The following is a 24,239-nucleotide window of genomic DNA, read 5'->3' as shown; positions in this document are numbered from 1 at the left end:
TAACATTGCCAAGACGGATCCGTCATGAACTCCATTGAAAGTCAATGGGGGACGGATCAGTTTTCTATTGTGCCAGATTGTGTCCCATTGACTTGCATTGGGGGGTCATGCTGGATCCGTCTAGCTTCGCGTCCTAGGATTGAATGCAAAATACATGCTGCGGTTTGCTCTCCGGTCTAGGAACGTAACTAAACGGAACGATATGCATTTTGGATCATGCCCTGCTGTTCAGTTCAGTCCCCATTGACAATGAATTGTTTTTTTCCGGTATGGAGTCCCTATGACGGAACTCAATACCTGAAAACCTAAACGCTAGTGTGAAAGTACCCTTACATGGATGTAGGTACTGCAAATTTGGATCTAAAAAAAAAGCCTCAGAAATCAGAAGTTTCAGGCACTTTAAAGATCATTGTTTATTTACTGTATAATAAAAAGCTAGTATACAGAGGGAATCTGATAACGGCAACAATCATCCTAACTTCCCATGTCTGGCTTTGTTGCTCTCGGTTAACATTGCACGGCCTATAAAAACCCCCATTTACTGTGCTGCTTCGGTGACCGCATGTACAGATCCCATGGGCAGCGGGTGGGGGTGGGGGAGATTTAGCATCAACATATTCTATGTACAGAGCAAAACTATGGAAGAAATGTGATGGGCAACAAGGAGCTCAAACATTAATGTGCTAAGCCGCAGAATTTCACACACACATTTATTCATATATATATATAAAAAGGAATAAGTTGTTGGAGGGTTTCGATTCCTTGTAAGAAGAATCTGTAGTTGCAAACACGCGCATGCAACGCTTACCAGCACTGATCGTGTGATGGAGTGGAAGCCTTTTTTCAAAGGACATAATAGTGTTAGATTGAAGAAATTAAATAATAATAAAAAAAAATATAAAAAAAAAAAAAAAAAAAAAGGCAATGGTCACAAAATAGCAAGGAGAAAAAAATAAAAATAATCACATACACAAAGTGGAAAAAAAAATAACCATGTAACAGGTCAAGGACACTACCGGAACGTGCGAACATAGAGGAAACAATGCACAGTGACTGTGGATCATTCCTCCGTATGCTTGCGATGGTAACCCGCAGGGCCTAAAATGTGCAAGAGACTGGGCCGGACATCGGGTGTACATCCAAAATACGGGACGCCAGTTTTACATTTTTTTTTAAACTATTATTTACACTACTTAATGGAATGTTCCCCCATCCCAAAAATGGCTTTCAAAAACCACAGGACTTCTCTATGGTAAACAATTAAAATAAATCTGAATCTAGTAAATGTACAGAAGGGGAGAGAAGCAGCTTAAAAGGGGGAAAGGGGGGGGGAAGTTAAAAAGGGTTTTGTTTTTTTTAACTCTGAAAGAAACTGATGTGACATGAGGAGAAATGGGACAGAGCCATTTGAACTTTGGTGACTACAAGGCCTTTTTGTGAACCGCGTTTCAGGATTGTAAACCACCACACCAGAAATGATCTGCGCGCTTCTGGATCACAACGTACTGGAAACCAGTCTGTGAAGTGCACAAACTTAAGGGGTACTGGAATGCCAATATGGCAAGAAGTAGTTCTCTGTGAACAGGAACGCGTCAGCATCGTTCTGAGACGAAGTCAAAAGCAAAAATTTACTGAGAATGTCAAGCGGAAACGACTGGTTTTTACTTTGAATGAACAATCCCGTCCACTGGGTTTTGTTTCACTTCGTAAAGGTGGCCACCACGGCCCATAGGATTTCGTTAGCGTTGGGTTTCATGGCCTCCACCTCAGGGTCTAGATCGAGGAGCTGTCGCACTCTCTTCATGGCCAAGTCATACTGGTCGTCTAGCAGCGGGGCGAATGCGTTCTCGACGACGTCTGAGGAATGGGCTAGGTAGATGAGGGCCAGCAAGCGCTTGTCCATGCGGTGAGGATCCTTCACCCACTTGTCGAGAACGGCTTCCTGCACTTTCTTGATGAGACGCTGCTTGATGTTGTTGTTGGTGAGAGGGTGCGTGGTCATGTCGAAGAGCAGGAAGTTCTGTTTCTCTGTTGTCAGGACGCCTTTTTCCACAAGGTTCTTTGCCAAACGTTCACGTACGTTTCGTAACTGAAAATGGAGCTTTAATGGGTTCCAGGTCTCGCCTGAAAGGTACAATAATGGCTGTTAATGTGGGGTCCAGTATGAGCGCATCAGCACAACTTTAATTTTACATAGTAATGCAATGTGGCGTTTACATAATTATTTTTCAAAATATGCTTAAAGGGAAGCTGTCAGATTCATGCTGTCCTCCCTAATGGCAGCATGAAACACTGACAGCCACCCCCATTATATGAAAAAAACAAATAGATCTCCTGGCACATCCCCTCCGGCTTCTCTCCACCCAGCTGGGCTTGACTGACAGGTCACTTTGCAAACACAAATAGGGATGGACCTGTCAATGAAGCTACGCTGGTTGGGGAGAAGCCGGAGGGAAGGTAAGCAATACTTAATGTGTGGAACTTAAAAACTTCAGTGTCCGCACTGTCCCAGATATAGCAGAGCTGGAGTCCTGTGACTACAAACCTGCTCACATGAGAACAAGAGAGAAACTGCCTAAATGAACCAGTGCAGAGGCTGCTGAAATCACAGGACTATATAAACAAGTTTCTTCTTCTGGACAGCTTGCAATTCCCTGCTTGGGTAACAGTATTCAAGTTACTTTAAGCCAGGCATGCTCAACCTGCGGCCCTCCAGCTGTTGTAAAACTACAACTCCCACAATGCCCTGCTGTAGGCTGTTCGGGCATGCTGGGAGTTGTAGTTTTGCAACAGCTGGAGGGCCGCAGGTTGAGCATGCCTGCTTTAAGCCATCTACTACATATCCATATCTCTCTCAGGACTGCAGCAATTCAAGTCTGATCCTACTCTGCACCTACCCAAAATATGGAAGTGAAGAGCGAATGAAGCCTGCAAGTGAATGTTGTTAATAGACAGCATTGAGCATTCACTTATTACAGGGCTTGTCCGGGACTTAGAGGACCTTTTATGGGTCCAGACTTTATAAACTAAGTATCAGGATATGTAGGGCATAGTGCAGGGATCTAACTGCACTTACTATTTTTTCTGGGCGCCGCTCCGTTCGCCCGCCGTGTTTCCCGTTAAATTCTCCCGCCCTGTATGCCAACTTTGACTGCCAGGACCCTCTCCAATCAGGTATTTGAAGGTGCAGCAGTGCCCCAGCTCGTGAGGTGATGCTCATGGGGTCACATGGCCTTTCTGCAGCCTAGTTCCAATCAAGTGAATGGGACTGAACTGTAATATCAAGCTAGCTGCACTTGGTATATTGTGAGGATGACCCATTACCTGGTAACCGGACACGACTGATACATGTGCACTGCACTTCAGGCAGCATTTTTCAGTCCGGCGCTGTCTGACACGGGGCGTCATTAGTGATGCGCAGGATAAATATCAACGATTCCATAGAAAACTATGGAATCAGTTCTACCTTCCGTTCCCATCCCCTACATCACGCCAGAGGGGAACTGGATATATGTGGAGATGGCCTCAGTTCCATGAAACGCGAGTTGTACAACCCATTTAGGCTGTGTACAACAGATGAACATGGCTCAAGGAACCCCGGCGTCAATGTGAAGCCTTGATAAAAGTGTTTGGGTTAATTTATACTGGATTTCAATACGGGTTCCCATTGCCTTGTTATTAAAAGTCACACTGGCTCCAGGATTCTTAAGGTCACGTTCATTTGGCTGTAACCTTCTAGGTGACGGATGCACATTTCTAAAAGCTCTGGCAACTTGGATACAGGAAAAATCCCAGCAGCAGGATAAAGACTAGCCTGCCATTAGAAGTTCAAACACAAGGACAGGAATATATATGGATGACAAGTATAAGGGATACAAGCATCACTAGTAAAAAAATAAAAAAAAATAAATGCACCACCAAATGGCAGGACATGCTGGAGTTGTCCCACTGTCCGTTCCTCAGCCTTCATCCAATGTTAATCTTTGCCATTTCTGCAGTCACAGATCTGTGGCCGCATGCACACGTCCGTATTTTGTGTCTCTGTCCGATCCGCATATTTTGCAGATTGCCCACGGAGCCATTCATTTCTATTGGTCCTCAATAGACAGCACACAAATGTCATCACTGTGTTGTCCGCACCCATGTGTCTGTTGTGCAAAATGCAGATTGCACATGGAAGGTGTCTGTATTTTGCAGGCCACAACACAGACTCGGCAGTGTGTATGAGGCCCAAGTGTTATAATGACAGCATAAACAAGACGGACAGTGTCACTTAAAGTGATAAGTAACGTACCACTAAGAAGTTCAATCCAGCTTTGCACGGTCTCTGGGGTTGGGGTTTCTTTTATGTGTTTTAAGGCTTCGTCGAGCATAACATCGCCGGTTGGAGCATCAGATTTGCAGATAACCTGTAAGACACAAATACCAAATGTCAAGTTTCATGGACACAACAGAAGCCACTGCAATTCACAGCTCTGTAAGAAGCATCAGAAGGAGTAGTACAGAGAATTTACTGATTTCAGGGACCCCTGCCCAGCACTCAATCCTAACCCAAAATAGGAGCGCATATTCCTAATCCGTACAGTCCGAGTGCGGTCTCTTTGTTTGGTTTTCTGCATCTAGTTTTGAGAAATTCAAGATCATGTGTTTCTTTGGTGCCGACACGATTTTCAGGACAAATGCAAGGATAAAAGGACTTTTTACATTCCTTTAAAATGCACTCAGTGAAAAGCGGCAGCCAAAAAAAGCAAAAGATAAGGATGCAGGAAAAAGAGAAAGTGATCCGGAAAAATCACCACCACTAAGTAAAGAAATCCGCGAATATCTGCTATAGTTTTGGATCCACACTGTAAAAATGATATAGGAGACCCGTAATTTGGGTCCGCATTCGTTACGCAATTTGCGGACCCATTCACTTTCAACGGGGCTGGAACGGATGCAAATGCACATTTCCTGGATCCGCATCCGCTTTTTCCGGACCCGCAATTTCGTTCCTGGGAAAAAAATAGAACATGTCCTATTCTTGTCCGCAATTGCGGACCAGAAAAGGCATTTTCTATTATAGTGTCTGTGATGTGCGGATCTGCAAAACACTTACGGACGTGTGAATGGACCCTAAGGGTGCATTCACACGATGGTCAGTATTTTACAGTCAAATACAGCAGACGACGTCCACGTGACTTTCATGTTGCTTCCCTTTTTTTTTTTTGTGGACCCACTGTAAATGCCACAATTCAGACAAGAATAGGACACATTCTATTTTTTTTTTTGTGGGACTGCGGAACGGACATACGGATGTGGACAGTGGAGTCCATTTTTCTTGAGGACTGACAGAAATGAATGGGTCTATTGGCAATCCAGAAAAATGCGGATCGGATGCGGACAAAAAAATACGGTCGTGTAATTGGGGCCGTAGGGGAGGTTTGTGCTCCTTGAGGTGATGCGAGGATAAAGGGGTTTTCAGGAGCACAATACTGATGGCCTATCCTCAAAGGGTCAGACACCCAGAATCGCCTCGGATCACCTGCTTGAAGAGGCCACGGCGCTTTGGTAAACGTTGGCACTACATTTTTTTTCCGAAAGAGTAAAAATACTTCTCTTACCATTTTCAAAAGTATTTCAAGTCGGTCCTTAGCACCTATCAGACTGTGTTCACACACTATAGGTAGTTTAGCGGTAGGACCCATGCCACACTGAGATACCTTGACGGGGTGCGCAGGGCTCCGATATGTTCCTGACTGGAATATATGGGCTAAAGTCTCCGTTTTTAACATCAGCGTGAGGGTCTAGCCAGTATGGTCCATCACATATTATTGTGGTGCACCTTTTTTCAGTGATTCAATTATTAGCCCAAGTACGAAAGTTGCAGTTATTCACATAAATAATACAAAGGCGTAGATAATGTTAAGAGGTTGCCATTCATGCAGGGAAACCATTACTAGTCGATTCTAGAATTGTATTCCATGAAAAAAAAAAGCTAATTTAGACAAACCCGACATTTCTTGAAGCATCAAATCAGTCACTTGGGGACGGCAGACAGCAGAGGTGGCAGACAGCAGAGGTGGCAGACAGCAGAGGTGGCAGACAGCAGAGGTGGCAGACAGCAGAGGTGGCAGACAGCAGAGGTGGCAGACAGCAGAGGTGGCAGACAGCAGAGGTGGCAGACAGCAGAGGTGGCAGACAGCAGAGGTGGCAGACAGCAGAGGTGGCAGACAGCAGCACTTTAGAATGCGAAACCAGAGTGGAGGACTGGAGGCAGCAGTGGGTGGCTTGATGGGATGGAGGAACTCAAGACTACCTAATGCTATACCTTTAGTTGTCTCACTAACCAGTCCAAGCCATCTGTTAGGGTATATTCAGACAGTTAAGTCACCATTTTTACTTTGAGCTTGTGTCTACCACAATGTGTCAAAATTGTGTGGGGGGGGGTTTACTGCAATTTCATGACAGTAACAATAAAACTACAACTGCACCTTCTGAATACACCTGTCCTGTGCAGACACCTGGCAGGCACTGGCTAGAGGCAATAAGCCTTGAGCGCTTAGGCCACACCGACAGCTATTCATTACCTGCCGGGGATCCAGCTAAGGGCGGGACTAACTGCTGGACATGGTGACGGACAGCAGCTCAGCGAATCAGATCATGAAACAGGAGTCAATGGGAGGAGCTGCAGAACGCTCCACCCAGCCAGCCAGTCGATTAGAGTAAGATGCAATGGGGCGGGAGTTGAGCTGCTTACAGTGCGTTCATTAACAGCAGGGAAAGCCTCATTTAGAGAATAAAATTGCCTGTGCAGACATCTATGATACTTGCACAGGTGTAAATGTGACCTCTGGTTGCAGCCCCCTCACAGCGCCGTACATTGCATAGTGGCTGTACTTAGTATTGCAGCACCCAGGTCCATTCCATCGCCTAGGCCATGTGACAAGCAAAGGTGACATCACTGACCTAGAAAGATCCTGCAGCCATCACCATAGGACCAACACTGATCTGGTTGGGTGCCTGGCATTGGATCCCCACCAATAGGTCACCCTTTACTATGATGATCATTCAAAATATTAACTTCAGGAATTGTTGAATGCACACAGGAATAGGTAACTTGTGTGGATGAAAGGCAATTCCATCTATGGGAAAGTTCTTTAGAGTTACAGCAGTAAAATAATGGAATGACTTCATGCCATGGGTAACAACGCCAATTTTACTAAGAATTTAATCCTAAAAATACGAAACTAAATGTGGACACATAATATTCCGTCTGTACTTCTTCTGTTTGCCGTCCTATTTTAGCGGAGATTGGCTTGTAGCACACAGCCGCAGGGGACTCCACATGCTGCCTCCGTGGCTCTGCCTTGTGCATGCCTTACAAGTGTTTTTTAAAACCCCGTTAGAGGGGGGAAAACCCATGTACAATCTGCAAAAGATTGAGGGAGGGTGCACATGCTTTTAGCCTTAGGACGATCATACTATGGGGCAGATTTGCTAATCCTATAGATGGCATAGTGCCTCAGACTGGATGATGAACTTGGTGCAAGGATGGATGCTTGTCCAAATTCTACACCAATAATTGGTTGACTTAGGGCTTTTGCACACGAGCAAGTGCAGTCCGGAAATCACGCTCCCTGTGTGAGCGCGATCCTCCGTTCTGGACACTGCTGTGTGCCTCTGCATGACCTTATTGCTACAGAATCAAACTGACAGCTTAATGTCAGTATGATCCTGTAGAAGGAAGGTCATGCAGAGGCACACAGCATTATAAAATCAGTATAATGCCGTGCGCTCCTGCAAGACCAGCAGTGTCCAGAATGGAGTATTACACTCGGAGAGTGATTTCCAGACTGCACGCGCTCGTGTGAAAGAGCCCTTATTATGAGAATTTTAATTTTGGTGCAATACGGCATAATAAATTAGCAGAGCCTCTAGGTGTAACAGCAACGCCCCATTGCTCCTAGAGGTTAAATTGCATATATTAACCCCTTCCTGACAGTGATTTTCAGTTTTTTGCATTCTCATATTTGGCCCCTTCCTTACCGGAACCCTGAACTTTTTTATTTTTCGATCCATATAACCATATGAGGGCTTGTTTTTTTGCGGGACACGTTGTACTTTCTAATGACACCGTTTAATATGGCATACAATGTAGTAGGAAGCTGTGAAAAAAATTCCAAATGGGGTGGAATTAAAAAAGATTATAATTCAGCCAAAGTTTAACGGGTTTTGTTTTTACGGAGTTCACTATGCAGTAAAACTGACTTGTGTTCTTCATTCTCCACGTCCGTATGATTACGGCAATACCACATAGGTATAGTTTTTCTAGCGTTTTAATATTGAAAAAAAAAAACTTCTGAAATAGACTAATTTTCTCTTTTCATCGCCATATTTTGACTCCCATAACTTCTTTATAGTTATGCCCACAGAGATGTGTGGGGACTCATTTTTCGTGGGGCGATCTCTAGTTTTTGATAATACCATTTTTGAATGTGTGACTTATTATTCAATTTTTTAGGAGTCATGGTGATGAAAAAACGGTGAATTGACCATTAAATTTTTTTTTCCTGTTACACCATTCCCTGGATGGGATAATTTTTATTTTTTTTACATTTTAATAGTACGGGTGTTTTAGCACACGGCAATGCCCATGACGTTGATTTATTTTTATTGTTTAAGTATTTTTATTTTGGAGAAAGGGAGACGATTAGAATTTTTATATTTAAAAAATATATATATAAAAATTTTAATAAAACTTTTTATATTAGGTCCCCAAGTGGACCACAACATGCAATCATCAGACTGTAATTTTTATAGGGTAATGGAACTTCCTCCATTATCCTATGCAGAAATAGGTACAGTATATTACAGTTCAGTGCTGCCACCTGCTGGCCTGAAATGTAATATACATCTATATATCCAATACAGGCTCAGGCTCATTACTTTGAATGAACGCCTTCCCTGATCTCTGCCGGGGGCAAGTCGTTCCAAGGCCATGAAGCTCCCGCTTCTGGGTTTCTGACTTCTCAGGTGCTGTGGTCACATTTGACCACCGCATCTAAGAGGTTAAACGTTCGCTATTGGCAGTACCGCTGGTTGAAGACATTAGCCGCGGGTGTCTGCTGTATGAAAAAGCAGGCAGCCGCTAGCTATGGCGCTCAATCCATTCTGGAGTGGACGCCATCTTTAAAGAGGACCTTTCATCTGTTTTACTTATAGGAGCTAAATACCTGGACCTGGATGTATTTACAAGAGAGAGATTAGGATTATTCCTACCTTTCTTGACAGTAGACTTTTGCGCCTCAGTCCACCAGCTTCCAGGGCGACCCGCCCTCTGAATGCCAGCTCAATCAACATGCACCCCCGCAGACCCGCAGATATGCAGTCATTCCAGAAGGATGTGTAGCCCTGGAAGAGAGAGCACAAAAGACTTAATAATGGCTTCTTCCAGTCATATAGATACAGTCAGCGCAGTATAGTGTACGCCCGGCGGGTGTCTAATGTTACAGGATCAGTGCTGAAACCAACGAGCAGGAGATTCACAGGGAGATCTGTCTGAAGGTTTACATGCGTGTACCTCCTGAACGGACAACGCATTTCAAGAGGACCTTTCAAGGAATTTTTGGGATTAAAAGGGTTTCTCTGGGGATTAAGAAAATGAAAATACCTAAATATTACTTGATTAATAATATATTCTCAAATACCTTTCATTTATAATGGCTCGTTTTGTCTGGGGAGCAATCAGGGGAAACAAAATGGCCGCTGTCCTAATTACACATGAGGACAAGTTACTTCACAACACTGAGGTAAAGAGCTGCCTCATCCTCCTCTCTACTTGTCAGGGATTAGGATCCTGAATACAGATAAAAACTTTACCTGAATCTCTGGGGAATTTAGTTCATGAGGAGACATGAAGTAGAGAGGACGGACAGGACAGACAGTGGTAATGGAAACTGCATACAAGTGCTGCTGCTCATCAGCCTCACCTCACCCTCCTCCTATGTCTCCTCCTCTCCTCCATTCCCACAGAGATTCACCTGTATTCAGGATCATGATTCATGACCAGCAGAGCAGAGAGGAGGATGAGGCAGCACTATGGCTCATTGTGGTGAAGTAACTTGTTCTCCTGTTTGATTAGGACAGGTTTTTTGTGTACAGATAGGACGGCGGCCATTTTATTTTTCCCAATGATTGCTCCCCAGACAAAACAAGCCATTCTAAGTAATGAAAGGTATTTGGGAATATATTTATTGTAAAATAATATTTAAGTATTTTCATTTTTTTTTTTATTCCTGGAGTACCCCTTTAAGTACCTTTACTTGCGGGGTACCCTCCGCTGATGCAGCCACGATTGTTATTTTTTCAAATACCCCTTGCATGCCCCTTGTATGTTAATACTGAGCATTTGTACAGGGAGGAGGCGACGCCAGGATTTCTTAGTGGGCATCTCCTTCTTCCTGGCTGTGCCACGGTCCAAACGCAGAGGACCATATCACTAGAGCTGCGCAAAGCGAGCTTCGGATGCTTAATCCAAAGTTGCTTCGTTCAAAACTTCTGATTAATACTGTATAGAGATTCGTCTCCGTACAGTATTACAATGTATGGGCTCCGATGAGCCGAATTAAGTTATTCACGTAGTCGGGCATTACTTCAGTAGTTGATTTTTAACCACTTCCCATCTGGGCCCTTTGCCCCCTTCCTGACCAGGCCAAATTTAGCAAAACTGACATATCTCACTTTATGTGGTAATAACTTTGGAACGCCTTTATTTATCCAAGTCATTCAGAGATTGTTTTCTCGTGACACATTGTACTTCATGATAGTCATAAATTTGAGTCAAAATATTTCACCTTTATTTATGAAAAAATCCCAAATTTACCCAAAAATTTGAAAAACTCGCAATTTTCTAAATTTCAATTTCTCTGCTTTTAAAACAGAAAGTGATACCTCATAAAATATTTATTACTTAACATTCCCCATATGTCTACTTTATGTTGGCATCATTTTGGAAATGTCATTTTATTTTTTTAGGACGTTAGAAGGCTTAGAAGTTTAGAAGCAATTCTTCAAATTTTTAAGAAAATTGCCAAAACCCACTTTATAAGGACCAGTTCAGGTCTGAAGTCACTTTGTGGGGCCTACATACTGGATACCCCCATAAATGACCCCATTGTAGAAACTACACCCCTCAAGGTATTCAAAACCGATTTTACAAACTTTGTTAACCCTTTAGGCGTTCCACAAGAATTAAAGGAAAATGGAGATCAAATTTTTAAATTTCACTTTTTTGGCAGATTTTCCATTTTATTCAATTTTTTTCTTTAACACATCGATGGTTAACAGCCAAACAAAACTCAATATTTATTACCCAGATTCTGCGGTTTACAGAAACACCCCACATGTGGTCGTAAACTGCTGTATGGGCACACGGCAGGGCGCAGAAGATAAGGAACTCCACATGGTTTTTAGATGCCATGTCCCATTTGAAGCCCCCTGATGCACCCTTACAGTAGAAACTCCCAAGAAGTGACCCCATTTTGGAAACTAGGGGATAAGGTGCCAGTTTTATTGGTACTATTTTTGGGTACATATGATTTTTTGATCATTCATTATAACACTTTATGGGGCAAGGTGACCAAAAAATTGGTTGTTTTAGCACAGTTTCTATTTATTTATTTTTACGGTGTTCACCCGAGGGGTTAGGTCATGTGATATTTTTATAGAGCTGGTTTTTACGGACGCGGCAATACCTAATATGTATACTTTTTTTTATTTGTTTCACTTTAACACAATAATAGCATTTTTGAAACCAAAAAAATGATGTTTTAGTGTCTCCATGTTCTAAGAGCTATAGTTTTTTATTTTTTGAGAGATTTTCTTATGTAGGGGCTCATTTTTTGCGGGATGAGGTGACTGTTTTATTGGTACCATTTTGTGGGACATACGCGTTTTTGATCACTTGGTGTTGCACCTTTTGTGATGCAAGGTGACAAAAATTGCTTGTTTTGACACAGTTTTTTTTATTATTTTTTTACGGTGTTCACCCGAGGGGTTAGGTCATGTGATATTTTTATAGAGCTGGTTTTTACGGACGTGGCAATACTAAATATGTCTATTTTATTTTATTTTTTCTATTTTAAATTTTTTTTTTTTATTCCTTACTTGGGATTTTTTTTTTTTTTACATGTGAAACTTTTTTTTATTTTATTTTTTCAACCCTTTATTTTATTTTACACTTTTCGTTCCCCATAAGGTCATACAAGACCTCTGGGGGACATTTACTTCACTTTTTTTTTTTTTTTTTTTACACTGTTGATTTCTCCTGTAACTGGGGCTGACATAGTAGCCCCAGTTACAGGACAAATGCACCCCTATAGAGGCTGTACAGCAGCAATCCTGCACTGTACAGCCTCAGTGCAGGGCTGATCGAGGTCTCTGAGAGACCTCACACAGCCCCTGCACTCTCCGGTCACGGCGGTCACATGACCGCCGGGCCGGAACAGGAAGCGCACAGCGCTTCCTTCTCTGCAGACACAGCGCTCGGTGAGCGCTGTGTCTGCAGCGATCGTGAAGGCAGGGACACCTGGGAACTGTCCCTGCCTTGTCTTAGGGTTGCCCTGCTGTCACTGACAGCGGGCAACCCGATCAGCAGCTGCACGATTAGCGTGCAGCTGCTATTTCTGACAGGACGTTTTAAAACGTGCTGTCAGAAATAGACGTCCACCCATAGGACGTTTATATCCTATGGGCGGACGTGAGGCGGTTAAAGAGGTACTAGTCAGAACCGAAGCAGTGTTCGGTTTCAAATTTTAAAGTGCGACTTTGTAAATAACTTACTTTGGCTCATCGGAGCCCATACATTCTATTTGTCTCCGTATAGTACAGAGCTGCAGTGATGGCCAGTTCGCATTGTTCGCCCACCAACACATGCGGGCTGCCATCTTTTCTCGCAAGTCCGGCGAGGCACAGGTAAGCTCTTACCTGTGCCTGTGCGCAAGCCGGTCTGAAATCAAATGCGGTCAGCGGGGCAGGCAGTTCCGAGAACAGCCGTCGGGGGCCTTCATCGAGCTGTTCTCGGAACTGCCTGCTCCCGCTGACCGCATTTGTTTCAGACCGGCTCACGGCACAGGCAAGGGCTTACCTGTGCCTCGCTGGACTTGTGAGAAAAGATGGCAGCCCGCATGTGTACGCGGGCGAACAATGCAAACTGGCCATTACTGCAGAGCTGGCCAACCCGCGGCTCTCCAGCTGTTGTAAAACTACAACTCCCACCATGCCCTGCTGTAGGCAGACTGGGCATGCTGGGAGTTGTAGTTTTGCAACAGCTGGAGAGCCGCAGGTTGGCCATCCCTGGTATAGTATTTAGACGTTTTGAACGAAGCGACTTCGGATTAAGCATCCAAAGCGCCCGTCAGCTCTCCTTCTCCGTGGCTGTGCTGCACTCCACAGCGATCACACACACAACGCACCTTCACAATTTGCTGACGTTCCCATCCTGTTCTCGGGTTCGTGCTGCAGTGATGGCGTCCTGACACAGGGACATGTGACCACTACAGCCAATCAAAGGCTGTTACAGGTTACCACTGCAGCCAGTATCTGGCTGCACAGTCACCTGTCCCTGTGTTAGGATGCCTTTGTGAAGTATAGAGCAGCTGGGGACTGGGCACCAGGTAATCAGACCGGCCAGGGGTTAGGATGAGAATTTCTTGTCACTGATTTTCACCCTGCTGAGACATTTTAAATAAATATATTTTTTCCCCATGCGACAAACAGCTGAATGTATACAGGGCTTGCCCCACCACAAACACAGGGTAGAAAGTAAGTGTGTGATAACTTGGGTTCACTGATGGGATCACAGAAATGGGGGGGTCCTGTGTTCCCCGGTCCGGAGCAGGCGGTCACATATGTCTATAACGCTGTGCCATTGTAGTCTATGGACTGGTGGAGATAAAGCACCGCTCAGGATGTCCACTACATTAGATTGGAACGGCAGAGGACATGGGTGACCGCCTGGTCCATACAGATCTTATCCCGTAAAGCGGTCACATAACCCGGTACAAGTTGCCGGTATAGCAACGCACAAGTCACTACTATATACTACTCTGGGGCACAGTGGCCGATAAGCATTGAGCAAAGGCTGATCAGTGTGAGGAGCAGACAGGGAAAACATGACAAACACATTGCAGTGTGCAGGTTTCCAGGAGTTTAAAGGGTTATTCTTTAACATTGGGGGGTATATCACTAGGATATGCCCCCAATGTCTGATTCAAGTGAATGGAAACTGCATCCGTGACGCGGAGTGCACACGGGCCGATGCCCGTGTATTGCAGACCCGCAATATGGACACGGGCACACAACGGCCGGGTGCAGGAGGCCTAATGTGGATGAGCACCTTTAGGCCTAGTAAAGTGATCTTACGTGTGACAAACAGTCCTACAGAAGTTCAGCTAAAGTGCTGGGGTACGTCTGCCAACAGGCTTACCGATTGCATCCAAGAAAACAGCAGAACTGTAAATGTAGCTCTGAAGCTCCAGATGAAGATCAGACAAGTAATCCAAAGTCTCCAGCAATAGAAGGATCAGAAGTGCCGCTGTCGGGGGCAGGATAGAAGAAAGCCGACAGTAACGTGCACAAGCGTGTTTCCGTATGTCCAGTCTGCAAAAATATAGAACATGTCCCATCATTGTCCGCATTATGGACAAGGATGGGACAGTTCTATTAGGGGCCGGCTGTTGCGTTCCACAAAATACGGAATGCACACGGACGTCATCCGTATTTTTTGCGGAGCCGTGTTTTGGGGACCGCAAAATACACGAGCCCTTAATTAGCATGTTGCAGAAAGCAGCTAAACAGATATCCTGCGGTCAGATGCACGCCTCATTCCTCCCGGCTTCATCTTCTGCTGGAGACCAGCTCTGTGCGCTAGCATGACATCATGGGCAGACAGGAAGGCGGCTTGACACTGCGCGAGGACGATGCAAACGTCAGCAGTTACTAACCAAACCTCCTCCTGTGTGCGCAGGGACACCAAGCACTACCACTACAGACAGAGCTACCAGCCTTCCCAGGTGCCCGTATGTCGCCTGCCCATATAGCCAGGGGGGGGGGGGGGGGGGGGACGACTTCTCACTGTCTAGGTAAATTTGACATTCATCAGCGCTGGAGAACTGGATTACAAGTCTTGTGGAGCCGTACACGCTGTCCAGATAATGTTACCATTACATAGTGCAAGGAACCCAGCTTTTCCAGGACCCTGAAAGGCAAATCTGCCTCACTATAGCATTATTTAGGAGTGGGAAGGGGGATTTATCTTGGTATATTTTGCATCCTGCAGTCGATTACAGTTCCACATGGTAATATATCTGCTATTCCAGGACCTTAAAAAGGTAAATCTGCCTTGCTATGGAACTGTTTAGGAGTGAGGAGGAGGATTTATTTAGGTAGACTTCCTATTATAGCAGTCCCTAGTACAGTCCACATAATATTAGGGCTGCAACGATTCATCAATGTAATCGATGCAAAGAAATCCACTATGCAGTTTCCCTGTATCGAGGTTTCGTTTAAATCACGTGACCTTTCACTCACCGCCCCGTGGCCTCCCGTTGGCACCGCGCTGCAGGGCCTTGCGCGCACACAGTCAACGCGCTGGCTGACGCTGTGTGTGACGTCAGGTCCCTCCCTGCATGCTGGGAAGAAGACGCAGTCCGTCTCCTGCGGACTCCGTTTCTGTCATCAGAAAAATGGGTATTAACCTGGCTGACCTTAGCGATGTGCTAATGTCAGCTGAACATAACTATATTACTCCCATGTCACTATGTACCGCTGTTACTGAGTCCTTCCCTCACTGCGCCGCCCTGTTCAGTATATGGCGCAGTGAGGGAAGGACGTTCGCCAACAGCCAGCTTCCTCACTGCGCCTGCGCTGAATACGTCGCTGTGAGGAAGCCGGCTGTCGGCGAACGTCCTAGGCGCGAGATTTCCCCGGCAGACAGAAGACCAACGCTGGCCTGGCCCTGTGAATCAAGTGTAGCAGGGCGTGGAAAGAGGCAAGCGAACGGAGCCTCTAGGAGCAGGTGCAAGGCTAAACGCACATCGCTAATGTCAGCCAGGTTAATACCCATTTTTCTGATGACAGAAACCCTTTAATGACCAGGCCTGGGGTCTGGTTTACGTTATTGTAAAGTCCAAGGCCGGTCATAAAGGGGTTAGAATCCACACCGCTGGTCAATTAACGCTGTAGATATTTTTTTTTATTATTCTAAGCAGCCTGTGAATTATTTTGGCGATCTTCTCATATGGACAGAACCTAACTCCCTTCTATTTATGTGAATGGGGTTGTTCTTGACAATATATGTGTATAGATTTCGGTAAGCCCCGTTCAGATGTACGGGGGACATAAATTAATTCTGCATAAATAAAACTGCAAGGCTAAACACACACGGGAAGACAGGCACACAGAATACAATAGCGAGCGGAGGAGAAGCTACCCTCATCATGCACTGCGGATACTCCCCATGTGCAAACTGACTGGCACTGAAAATGTCAGACCTATTAACTTTTCTTCTTTTCAGAATCCACACCAGCAGATCTATAACAAATCCTCACGATGGGATGTGGATTTGCCACAGAAATGTTTTGTAGCAAATGTGTCTTGCGTGCATTAACCCAAAGTCTACCCATTTCTGCCTTTCAGACGCCAGGGATCGCTGTAATGGAGAATATAGCGATTGTTCCCGGGAACAGACGGACACAGACTGGGATCAGCAAGCCGTCAGGCAGACCCAACACTTCCATGGTCATGATGGTATATGTATGTCCTTACTAAGGACCGCTAACTGTTGGGTGTCAGAGCGGCCAAAACCTGCAGCAATCAATTGATGGCAGCCATCCTACAACCCCTTTAAGAAACACTAGTGCACAACTACTTGGGCTTTGTACACAGTTTTCCTCAGCTCTGTCCACTGTACAACAGATAGAACTGTGTGTAGCACTAGCCCGAAACGGACCTGACAATCAGATGTTCAGGGCCTATCTTGAGGACCGGTCACCAATAGTGAAATCCTGGACAGTCCTTTTCTAAATGTAGAGGACATAGTCCTAGAAGTTCTTCTTAGCAGCAAACAGGGACACATGCCACCTACGATGCCCCATGCAGAAAGCGCTCCAGTGTCAGACACAGCTTGGCACTGTGCCCACGATTACACTACAGGATCTGTAACGCATCCAACTGGGGCACTGACAACCCACAAAAATGTGTAACGGGACACGGATAACACCCATGTAATGCTGGGCGCCAACAGACCAGAGAGAGGACGGAAGAAAGTCCGAGGAAGACGAGAGGCGAGCTGGACACAAAACTAAATAAAGCGTGGAGACCACAGCCCTTTAAAGGCTAAGTTTAAAGGGGTATTCTGGTAAGATGAAGTCATCCTCTATCCAACAAATACTGTGACTTTAGGGATTCTGATTAGTTATGGAGCGACTGGTTGAGCTTCATTCATCTCTATGGGGCTGCGCTCTGCCATAAACGCGCCATTCATTGCTGCCCTAGTCCTCAGACTCCCGCTGATCTCACCCTTATCACAGGATAGCGGACAACTTCATCTTACCAGAGCACACTATTAAATCCTCAGACAACCCCTTTAAGGATGGACCAGACCCCCAAATGCATTTTTGCACTTTGTGAAGGGCTCATCATATGTCGACTACGATGGACAGTGATACACGTGGGTCACTCGCTGCTTCTCTTGAGGTTTTACGTTGGCATTTCTTCCCCATGGGGTATATGGCAGCTCCTCCCGGCCCTCTTACCTCTGACTATCTTTACAAACGCAGCCCCACACTGGTCAGTTGGTCCAACCAGCAGTCTAAGGCCACTTGCCCACGAACTTAAGGGCCCCGTGCTGCGAACCGCAAATTGCGGTCTACAATGCATGGGCACAGACCGCGGGGCAGCCGCAATTGGATCGCAGACCTATTCACTTGAATGGGGTCCGCGATCCGTCCGTTCCGCAAAAAGAAAGAACAAGTTCTATTTTTTTGCACAACGGAACGGAAGCCCACAGAAGCACTCCGTAGTGCTTCCGTTCCGCACCACATCTCTGGATTTGTGGACCCATTCACTTGAATCTGTGATGCGGAATGCACATGGCTAGTGACCCGTGTATTGCAGAACCGCCGTATGCGGTCCGCAGCACGGACACAGAGCCCTTACGTTCGTTTGCAAGAGGCCTAAAGCTGGCCATACCCCATTAGATTCATGTCAGGCTGAACCTGTGCGACCATCTAATGTTAATGGGGGTGTTCTCCCAGCTCTCCGCAAAGGATCAGGCATGCTGGATTTCAACCTGACCATCCTTCTCTTCTCTGGGAGTCTAGAAGTAGCTTACACCCCATGTGTGAGGGATCAGACGATACAGCCGTCTTCTGAAGGGTTCTCCTGTGTATGGCCCGCTTAATACCTTCACTATCCAGGTGGTACCCGTTAAATGCCCAGTCAATACAAAAAAGTGGCAGGGATTTTACACTGGGTAATGGTTTCAATCACTGCAGATTACCATCTTACTGCCATACATACACGGGCGCAGTCACAGAGATGGCACTGACGCCTGTACAGGACATTTTACTCTCTAAAATAAGTCTTCGATGCATTAATACTTTTACCTGCCATTCACCAGCGCAGTGCACGCTATGAACGGCACAGGCCACGCAGCGATACTGCTGGTGGCGTACGGGAAGCTGCCTATTGGTCAGTTTAGTGGGCGCTCCGCTCTGAAGGGAGACTCGCGCAGCAGCGCTGGGCCCCTCACCAACGCTGCTGGCGGGGTAGGCGGCCTCCTGGTGGCCATTAGTGAATGCGAATCCATGAGATGAGCAGACAAACAAAAATAACGCAAATGCTGGGCACATAACTGACCCGAACAGACTCCACTGACTAGAGTGAGATCCGTTCAGTTTCCGTTCGGGATCTGCATGCCCGGATTTATTTGTCTGGTATTTTTGGCAGAATCTGTGACAAAGGCCCCAAAAGGAGCCTCCAACGCAGATGCGAACAAGCCCCTAATATTACATAGTCCTACGTTTTATTGATTTGAATGTCTGCAATTCTCGTTGTCCTCCTTGACTAAAAATACTCCTCAGGAAAGGTAAGATTTTTGCTCTTCCAAAAAAAATTATAGCGAGAACTCTGCACGCAGCCGCGGTAACATTGGGCGGCGCAATAAAGGCCAGAAATTCACACGACTCTGGGGCAATCATTCACCCTATAATAAGAACTTAAACCAACAACTGCAGGCGCCAAGACCGCAATCATTGCCATCCGGTGAGTCCGTGTTCTCTAGGCGACTAGTCAGGACTATCAAAAAGTCTGCAAATACTCCGTCACGCTGGGTGCACCCCGTGCTTATCATCTGATGTCCTCCATTCCACTATCCACAATACGTTGCGTCCAGACCTGATGTAGCCTCCTCGTATAACACAGGGTCCGACACCTGGGAACCCAGAAGTTGGTTCCTATAAACAGCGGCGCCAAAACGATAATCACCGGCGGCACTCCTGCCACCTACAACCGAAAAACCTGAGAAATTATATTCACAGCTGTAATCAAGAAAGTGAATTACTACTATAATCAGGATCCCTGAGGCCGCAGGAAGAAACGGGGATTCCTCGTACCTCATGTCTGTCCTGGAGCCTCAGTAATAATTACCTGACATTAAACCCATACATAACACTAAGTCAACTGCGCAACGACCCAATTACAGGGAGATCGGAAAGCCGCGGGCACCACTGGACAATAGACCTGCATAGCAGGACTTCAGAGATGGAGGGGCACGACGTGCCTCCTGCAGGGCAGCTGCTCTCCTCACCTCTACCCACCAACATCAATGATTTTCTTGGCTCTTCAAAAAGATGTTCTGCAGCAGCTGGGGAAAATTAGGGTCCATTCACGCGTCCGTAGTGCATTGCGGACCCGCAATACACCCGGCCGGCACCCCCCATAGAACTGCCTATTCTTGTCCTCAATTGCGGGCAAGAATAGGACATGCTCTATTTTTTTTTTTTTCCGGAGCTGCGGGCCGGAAGATGGGGCCGCGCTCCGGAAATGCGGATAGCACACCGTGTGCTCTCCGCATACATTCAGTCCCCATGGAGAATGAATGGGTCCGCACAATTGCGGAACGGGTGCGGACGTGTGAATGGAGCCTTAGTGCACAACGCAAACTCAAAACGTTTTAGGCTAGGTCTACATGACGACATTTGTCGCGCGACAATTTTTATAAGGGTAGTCTATGGTGTCGAATTGCGACATGCTGCGGCAGTCGCAAAAAATCCATTCGAAATTGATTTTTCTGCGACTGTCGCGTTGCATGTTGCATTGCGACACCATAGACTACCATTATAAAAATTGTCGCGCGACAAATGTTGCAGCGTAGTTGTGCCCTATCTGTGTCGTCGTGTAGACCTGGCCTTAGATTTTTAGACTGACTGACGCAAAGCTTAAAGGGGTCGTCCCATTACGTCAATCTGTCTCCTATCCACTGAATGGGGATAAGTGTCAGATGGGAGGAGGGGGTCTGACTGCTGGGGCCCCTGACCATTACGTGAACAGGGCCATTCGAACGGAACGGTAGATAAACATGCATGTCCGCCGCTCCATTCAACTATAAATATGTGTGACTGCTGCTCCACTCAAATGGTGGAACACGGGCCCCCAGCAGATAGAGCCCCGACAATCACTTATCCTCTATCCTGTGGATAAGTCGTCATAAGGGAACAACCCCTTTAAACTTTCTCTTCCAAGGTGTTCTGCAGCTAGCTTAAAGGGGATGCGCAGCCAGTACTATCCTCAGCTGACTGGTGGGGGTCCGACTACCCGGCACCCTGCCGATCCGCTGTTTGAGGAGGAGGCGGCGGCGCTCATGCGAGTGCTACTTCCTCTTCAAGATTGGCAGCGCAATCACAAGTTCTCATTCCATTCACTTGTAATTACACTGCGCCCCCACTGCAAGCAAGACTATCTTCAAGAGGAATTAGAGCTCGCAGGAGCGCCACCTCCTAACTGATTGGCGGGGGGATGCCGGGAGTCGGACCCTCACCTATCAGGATATTCCTGCGGATAGGTCATCAATATATATACCGCCTGCACAACCCCTTTAATAAACTGCTTCCACCTGCTGCGTAACCTGAGAAGAAAAGACTGCCATGAAATTTTTGCCTTCTGCTCTGCAGCGCCCCACAGTCCACCTGCGCAGCAATGTCCGCCTCGGGAGGAGCGACGTGCGGTTTCGGCACACGTGGCTGCCCAGGTCCCCCGTCACTCCTAGTCCGGCGGGGAACACGCCATGGATCAGAGCGCGTTTTAAGGGTATATTCTTGCCGTGGTGTAACAGTAGCAGCGAGAGTATTAACATTTTCAGAACACTTAGCGGGGGGGGGGAACCTTGCGCTGTGAGTTGTCAGTCCGCAGCACGTCAACGAACGCTCCGGATTTTACCCGAATGTAGCAGAGGACCCCCTCCCCCTTCTTTAAACCCCATCCTGCCTGCCAGTCACATCTGCCTCATGCCGGACAACCCCGGGAGCCCACGGTGATTAAAATGTATGGCCACCAATGACACTTGCCCCTAGCTGGTCCCCAACTGATGACTTGCAGCCTTCCTTGGGGGGGGTACAGACCTTTCGTCTATACAAACAATATTAAAGGGGTTGTCCAAGTGAGAGCCCCCCATTTCCATACACTAGTATGGGATACGGAGTTAAAGGGGTGTTGAAGTAACAAGATATGGCCTCCCCAGCGGACATAGGGTAACAGTTATCAGTGGGGGGGGGGGGGGGGGGGGGTGACCTCCGGGCCCCGCAGTCGACCATGCCCACTACATTCCCCCTCGATGGGGACCACCAGTCAGTATTGGCGGCTTTATCTGGGGTCTCCTTTGTAATGCCTCTCTATTTGATGGCCAGTAGGGCACCATGATGAAACCCATGACAGAACCCCCCCAACATGTCAGTGGGGGCCCCACAGAAGCCATGAGACAAATGTAAACAAAGAGGACATATCCCCGAGGGGCTCAGCCTCACCTCCCTGTCCTTGAGGCCGAGCAGCAGCACCTCCTCCATGAGGGTGAGCCTGGCCTCCTTGTCCCCGGCCCGGTCCTCATCCTCCTGCTCCTCCCGCTCGTCGTTCTGGCCCTCGGCCGCCCTCTCCCGGTCGCTGCGGGAGGCCTCAGTGCGGCGCTGCACTAGGCCGGAGTTGCGCTGGGTGACGGATGTCATGTCTGGCGGGGGGGGCTGCAATGTAACGTTACACGGGGATGGGGGCGGGGGAGGGCTATCTGGCGGCCCAGGCTGCGCTCATTAGGCCGCGCTCTTCTCCTCCCCCGGTGCGTCTCCGGTTCTGCGCCAAACTGCAGGGACTGGGACAAGCTGCTTCTCGGTATTCGGCCAAGATGGCGGCTCCCGCTGACGTCACCAGAGGATGTGGCACACACAAACCTTACGAGGAGGAGGAGGGTGGTAGACGGCGGAAGTGACGTCACGGGAAGGCGAGACGCGCTGTCAGGTGGTGTACAGGTGAGAGGTGTAGGCACAGACGCCCTCTCCCGGTCATGGCAGAGATTTATCACAACAAGGGGAAAGAGGTGGAGTCTCCCGCAGCAACCAATCAGCTTCCAGCTGTTATTTTTCAAACCCCTTTCGTGAAATAAAAGCAGCAACATGATTGGTTGCTAGGGGCAACAACTACATTTTTAAGTTTTGGAAAATTTAGCCCTCAGGGTAGGCTGTGACTTAAAGGGATTGTGCAGCTATCACATTTATATTTTATTATGAACCAATTGTGTTTAATGATGCACCACTTATTTAATTATGTTATTGATCATATTTTAATATATATATTTTTTTTTCAATAAAAGTTTTATTCCTCTCATTTGTTTAATATAAATTACAGCCGAAAATGATGCCCCAGCCCCATGTGTGAACTGGTGCAATGAACGAGCTGTTACGGAGAAAGCAAATAACCACAAAACCAGGAAAAATCCATCTGCTCCACTGATTTCAATGCTGCCCCTGAACTGTGCGGCCCTAAGCAGGAGCCCAGTTTGCCCTGGTTTGTCATACTGGTCTGTTTTGTAAAACTGATGGTTTCTGGCTACAGTCGGAGAGAGAGAAAATATATCTTCTGACAGAAACCTCCACCATCTGTCAGAAATCTGACTAGTCTCCATTACTGCAGCATGCAACAGGTATCGCTAGAAAAGCGCTTCGCTGGTTTTACGCTAAAGATCCAGTATGGAGAGGAGGACAGTGAAACATAGAGTCTGTGTGTTTGGTACAACTAATCTGACGCTTGGGTCATGACATCAATAGGCTGGGTTCACACCTGAGCGTTTTACAGCGCATTCCTACGCGCTGTAAAACGCTCAACAGGCAAAAACCAATGATTCCTAATGGGCATGGTTCTCACCTGAGCGTTTTACAGCGCGTACGAACGCGCTGTAAAACGCCCTACGCCCAAAGAAGTACAGGAGCTTCTTTGGGGCATATTGTCGCGCGTCACACCTCTGTTTTTCATTGTACTCCTCTGTGTTCAATAGCAAGAACGCGCGTACGACGCGCGTTTCCAAAATACAAAAACGCCCCAAAATACGCCCGATAAAAACGCCTGTAAACAGCGCTTATCGAATACGCTCAGGTGTGAACCCAGCCAGGGATTAGATGGGCAAGTGATCATTTTCTGACATGTTTTTTCAGAAAAAAAAGAATCTCCTATTGTGACAATCTGAGCAAGTGTGAGGAAGGGGGATGATAACATGCACAAAAGTCCATGTTAGGCTTCATTCACATCTGTATTGGAGCCTCTGTCAGGGGAAAATACGGAACAAAATAGTGAAGCATGCTGTTCTTTGTTGTCTGGTAAAATGCTGGGTTTTCTAATGGAAGCCAGATCTCACTGTAAACAATGGGGTCTGCCAGGTGGTATTCATTTCTGTCCAAAAAAAAACAATGCGTCCATTATTTTTGCTGTTTTGCTAGTGCAAAACAATGGAAATAAAAATGCCAATGTGATCCACGCCCCGGGGTCATGTACAGTTACACACAGGGACTGGAGGATGTATGCCTCTCCTTCTCTCCCTGCAGCCTGTTCCCCCACTGCCCCCTTCCCTCTTCCTCCTCACTGGCCGGCTGAGGAACTGGAATATCTCAGGCTGTATAGCACTCAGACATACGAGTCAGTCCCTGTTTAATACATACAGATCT

The 24,239-nt window shown here is 46.7% G+C and overlaps 1 protein-coding gene across 1 annotated transcript; it reads right to left on the bottom strand.

The window, feature by feature from the left end:
• Nucleotides 1-395: 395 nt before the first annotated feature.
• On the bottom strand, nt 396-22,456 carry GOLPH3 (golgi phosphoprotein 3). Its single transcript, XM_040421008.1, has 4 exons — nt 22,062-22,456; nt 9,262-9,393; nt 4,295-4,409; nt 396-2,124 (listed from the first exon to the last, which is right to left on the bottom strand). The coding sequence occupies exons 1-4, from the start codon at nt 22,254-22,256 to the stop codon at nt 1,700-1,702; spliced, it is 867 nt and encodes a 288-aa protein (XP_040276942.1). The 5' UTR covers nt 22,257-22,456; the 3' UTR covers nt 396-1,699.
• Nucleotides 22,457-24,239: the final 1,783 nt, after the last annotated feature.

The sequence above is a fragment of the Bufo bufo genome, chromosome 2 (assembly GCF_905171765.1).
Source record: "Bufo bufo chromosome 2, aBufBuf1.1, whole genome shotgun sequence".
Lineage (NCBI taxonomy): Eukaryota > Metazoa > Chordata > Amphibia > Anura > Bufonidae > Bufo > Bufo bufo.
Note: the sequence above shows the minus strand (reverse complement) of the source record. Positions and strands in the feature narration are given on the sequence as shown.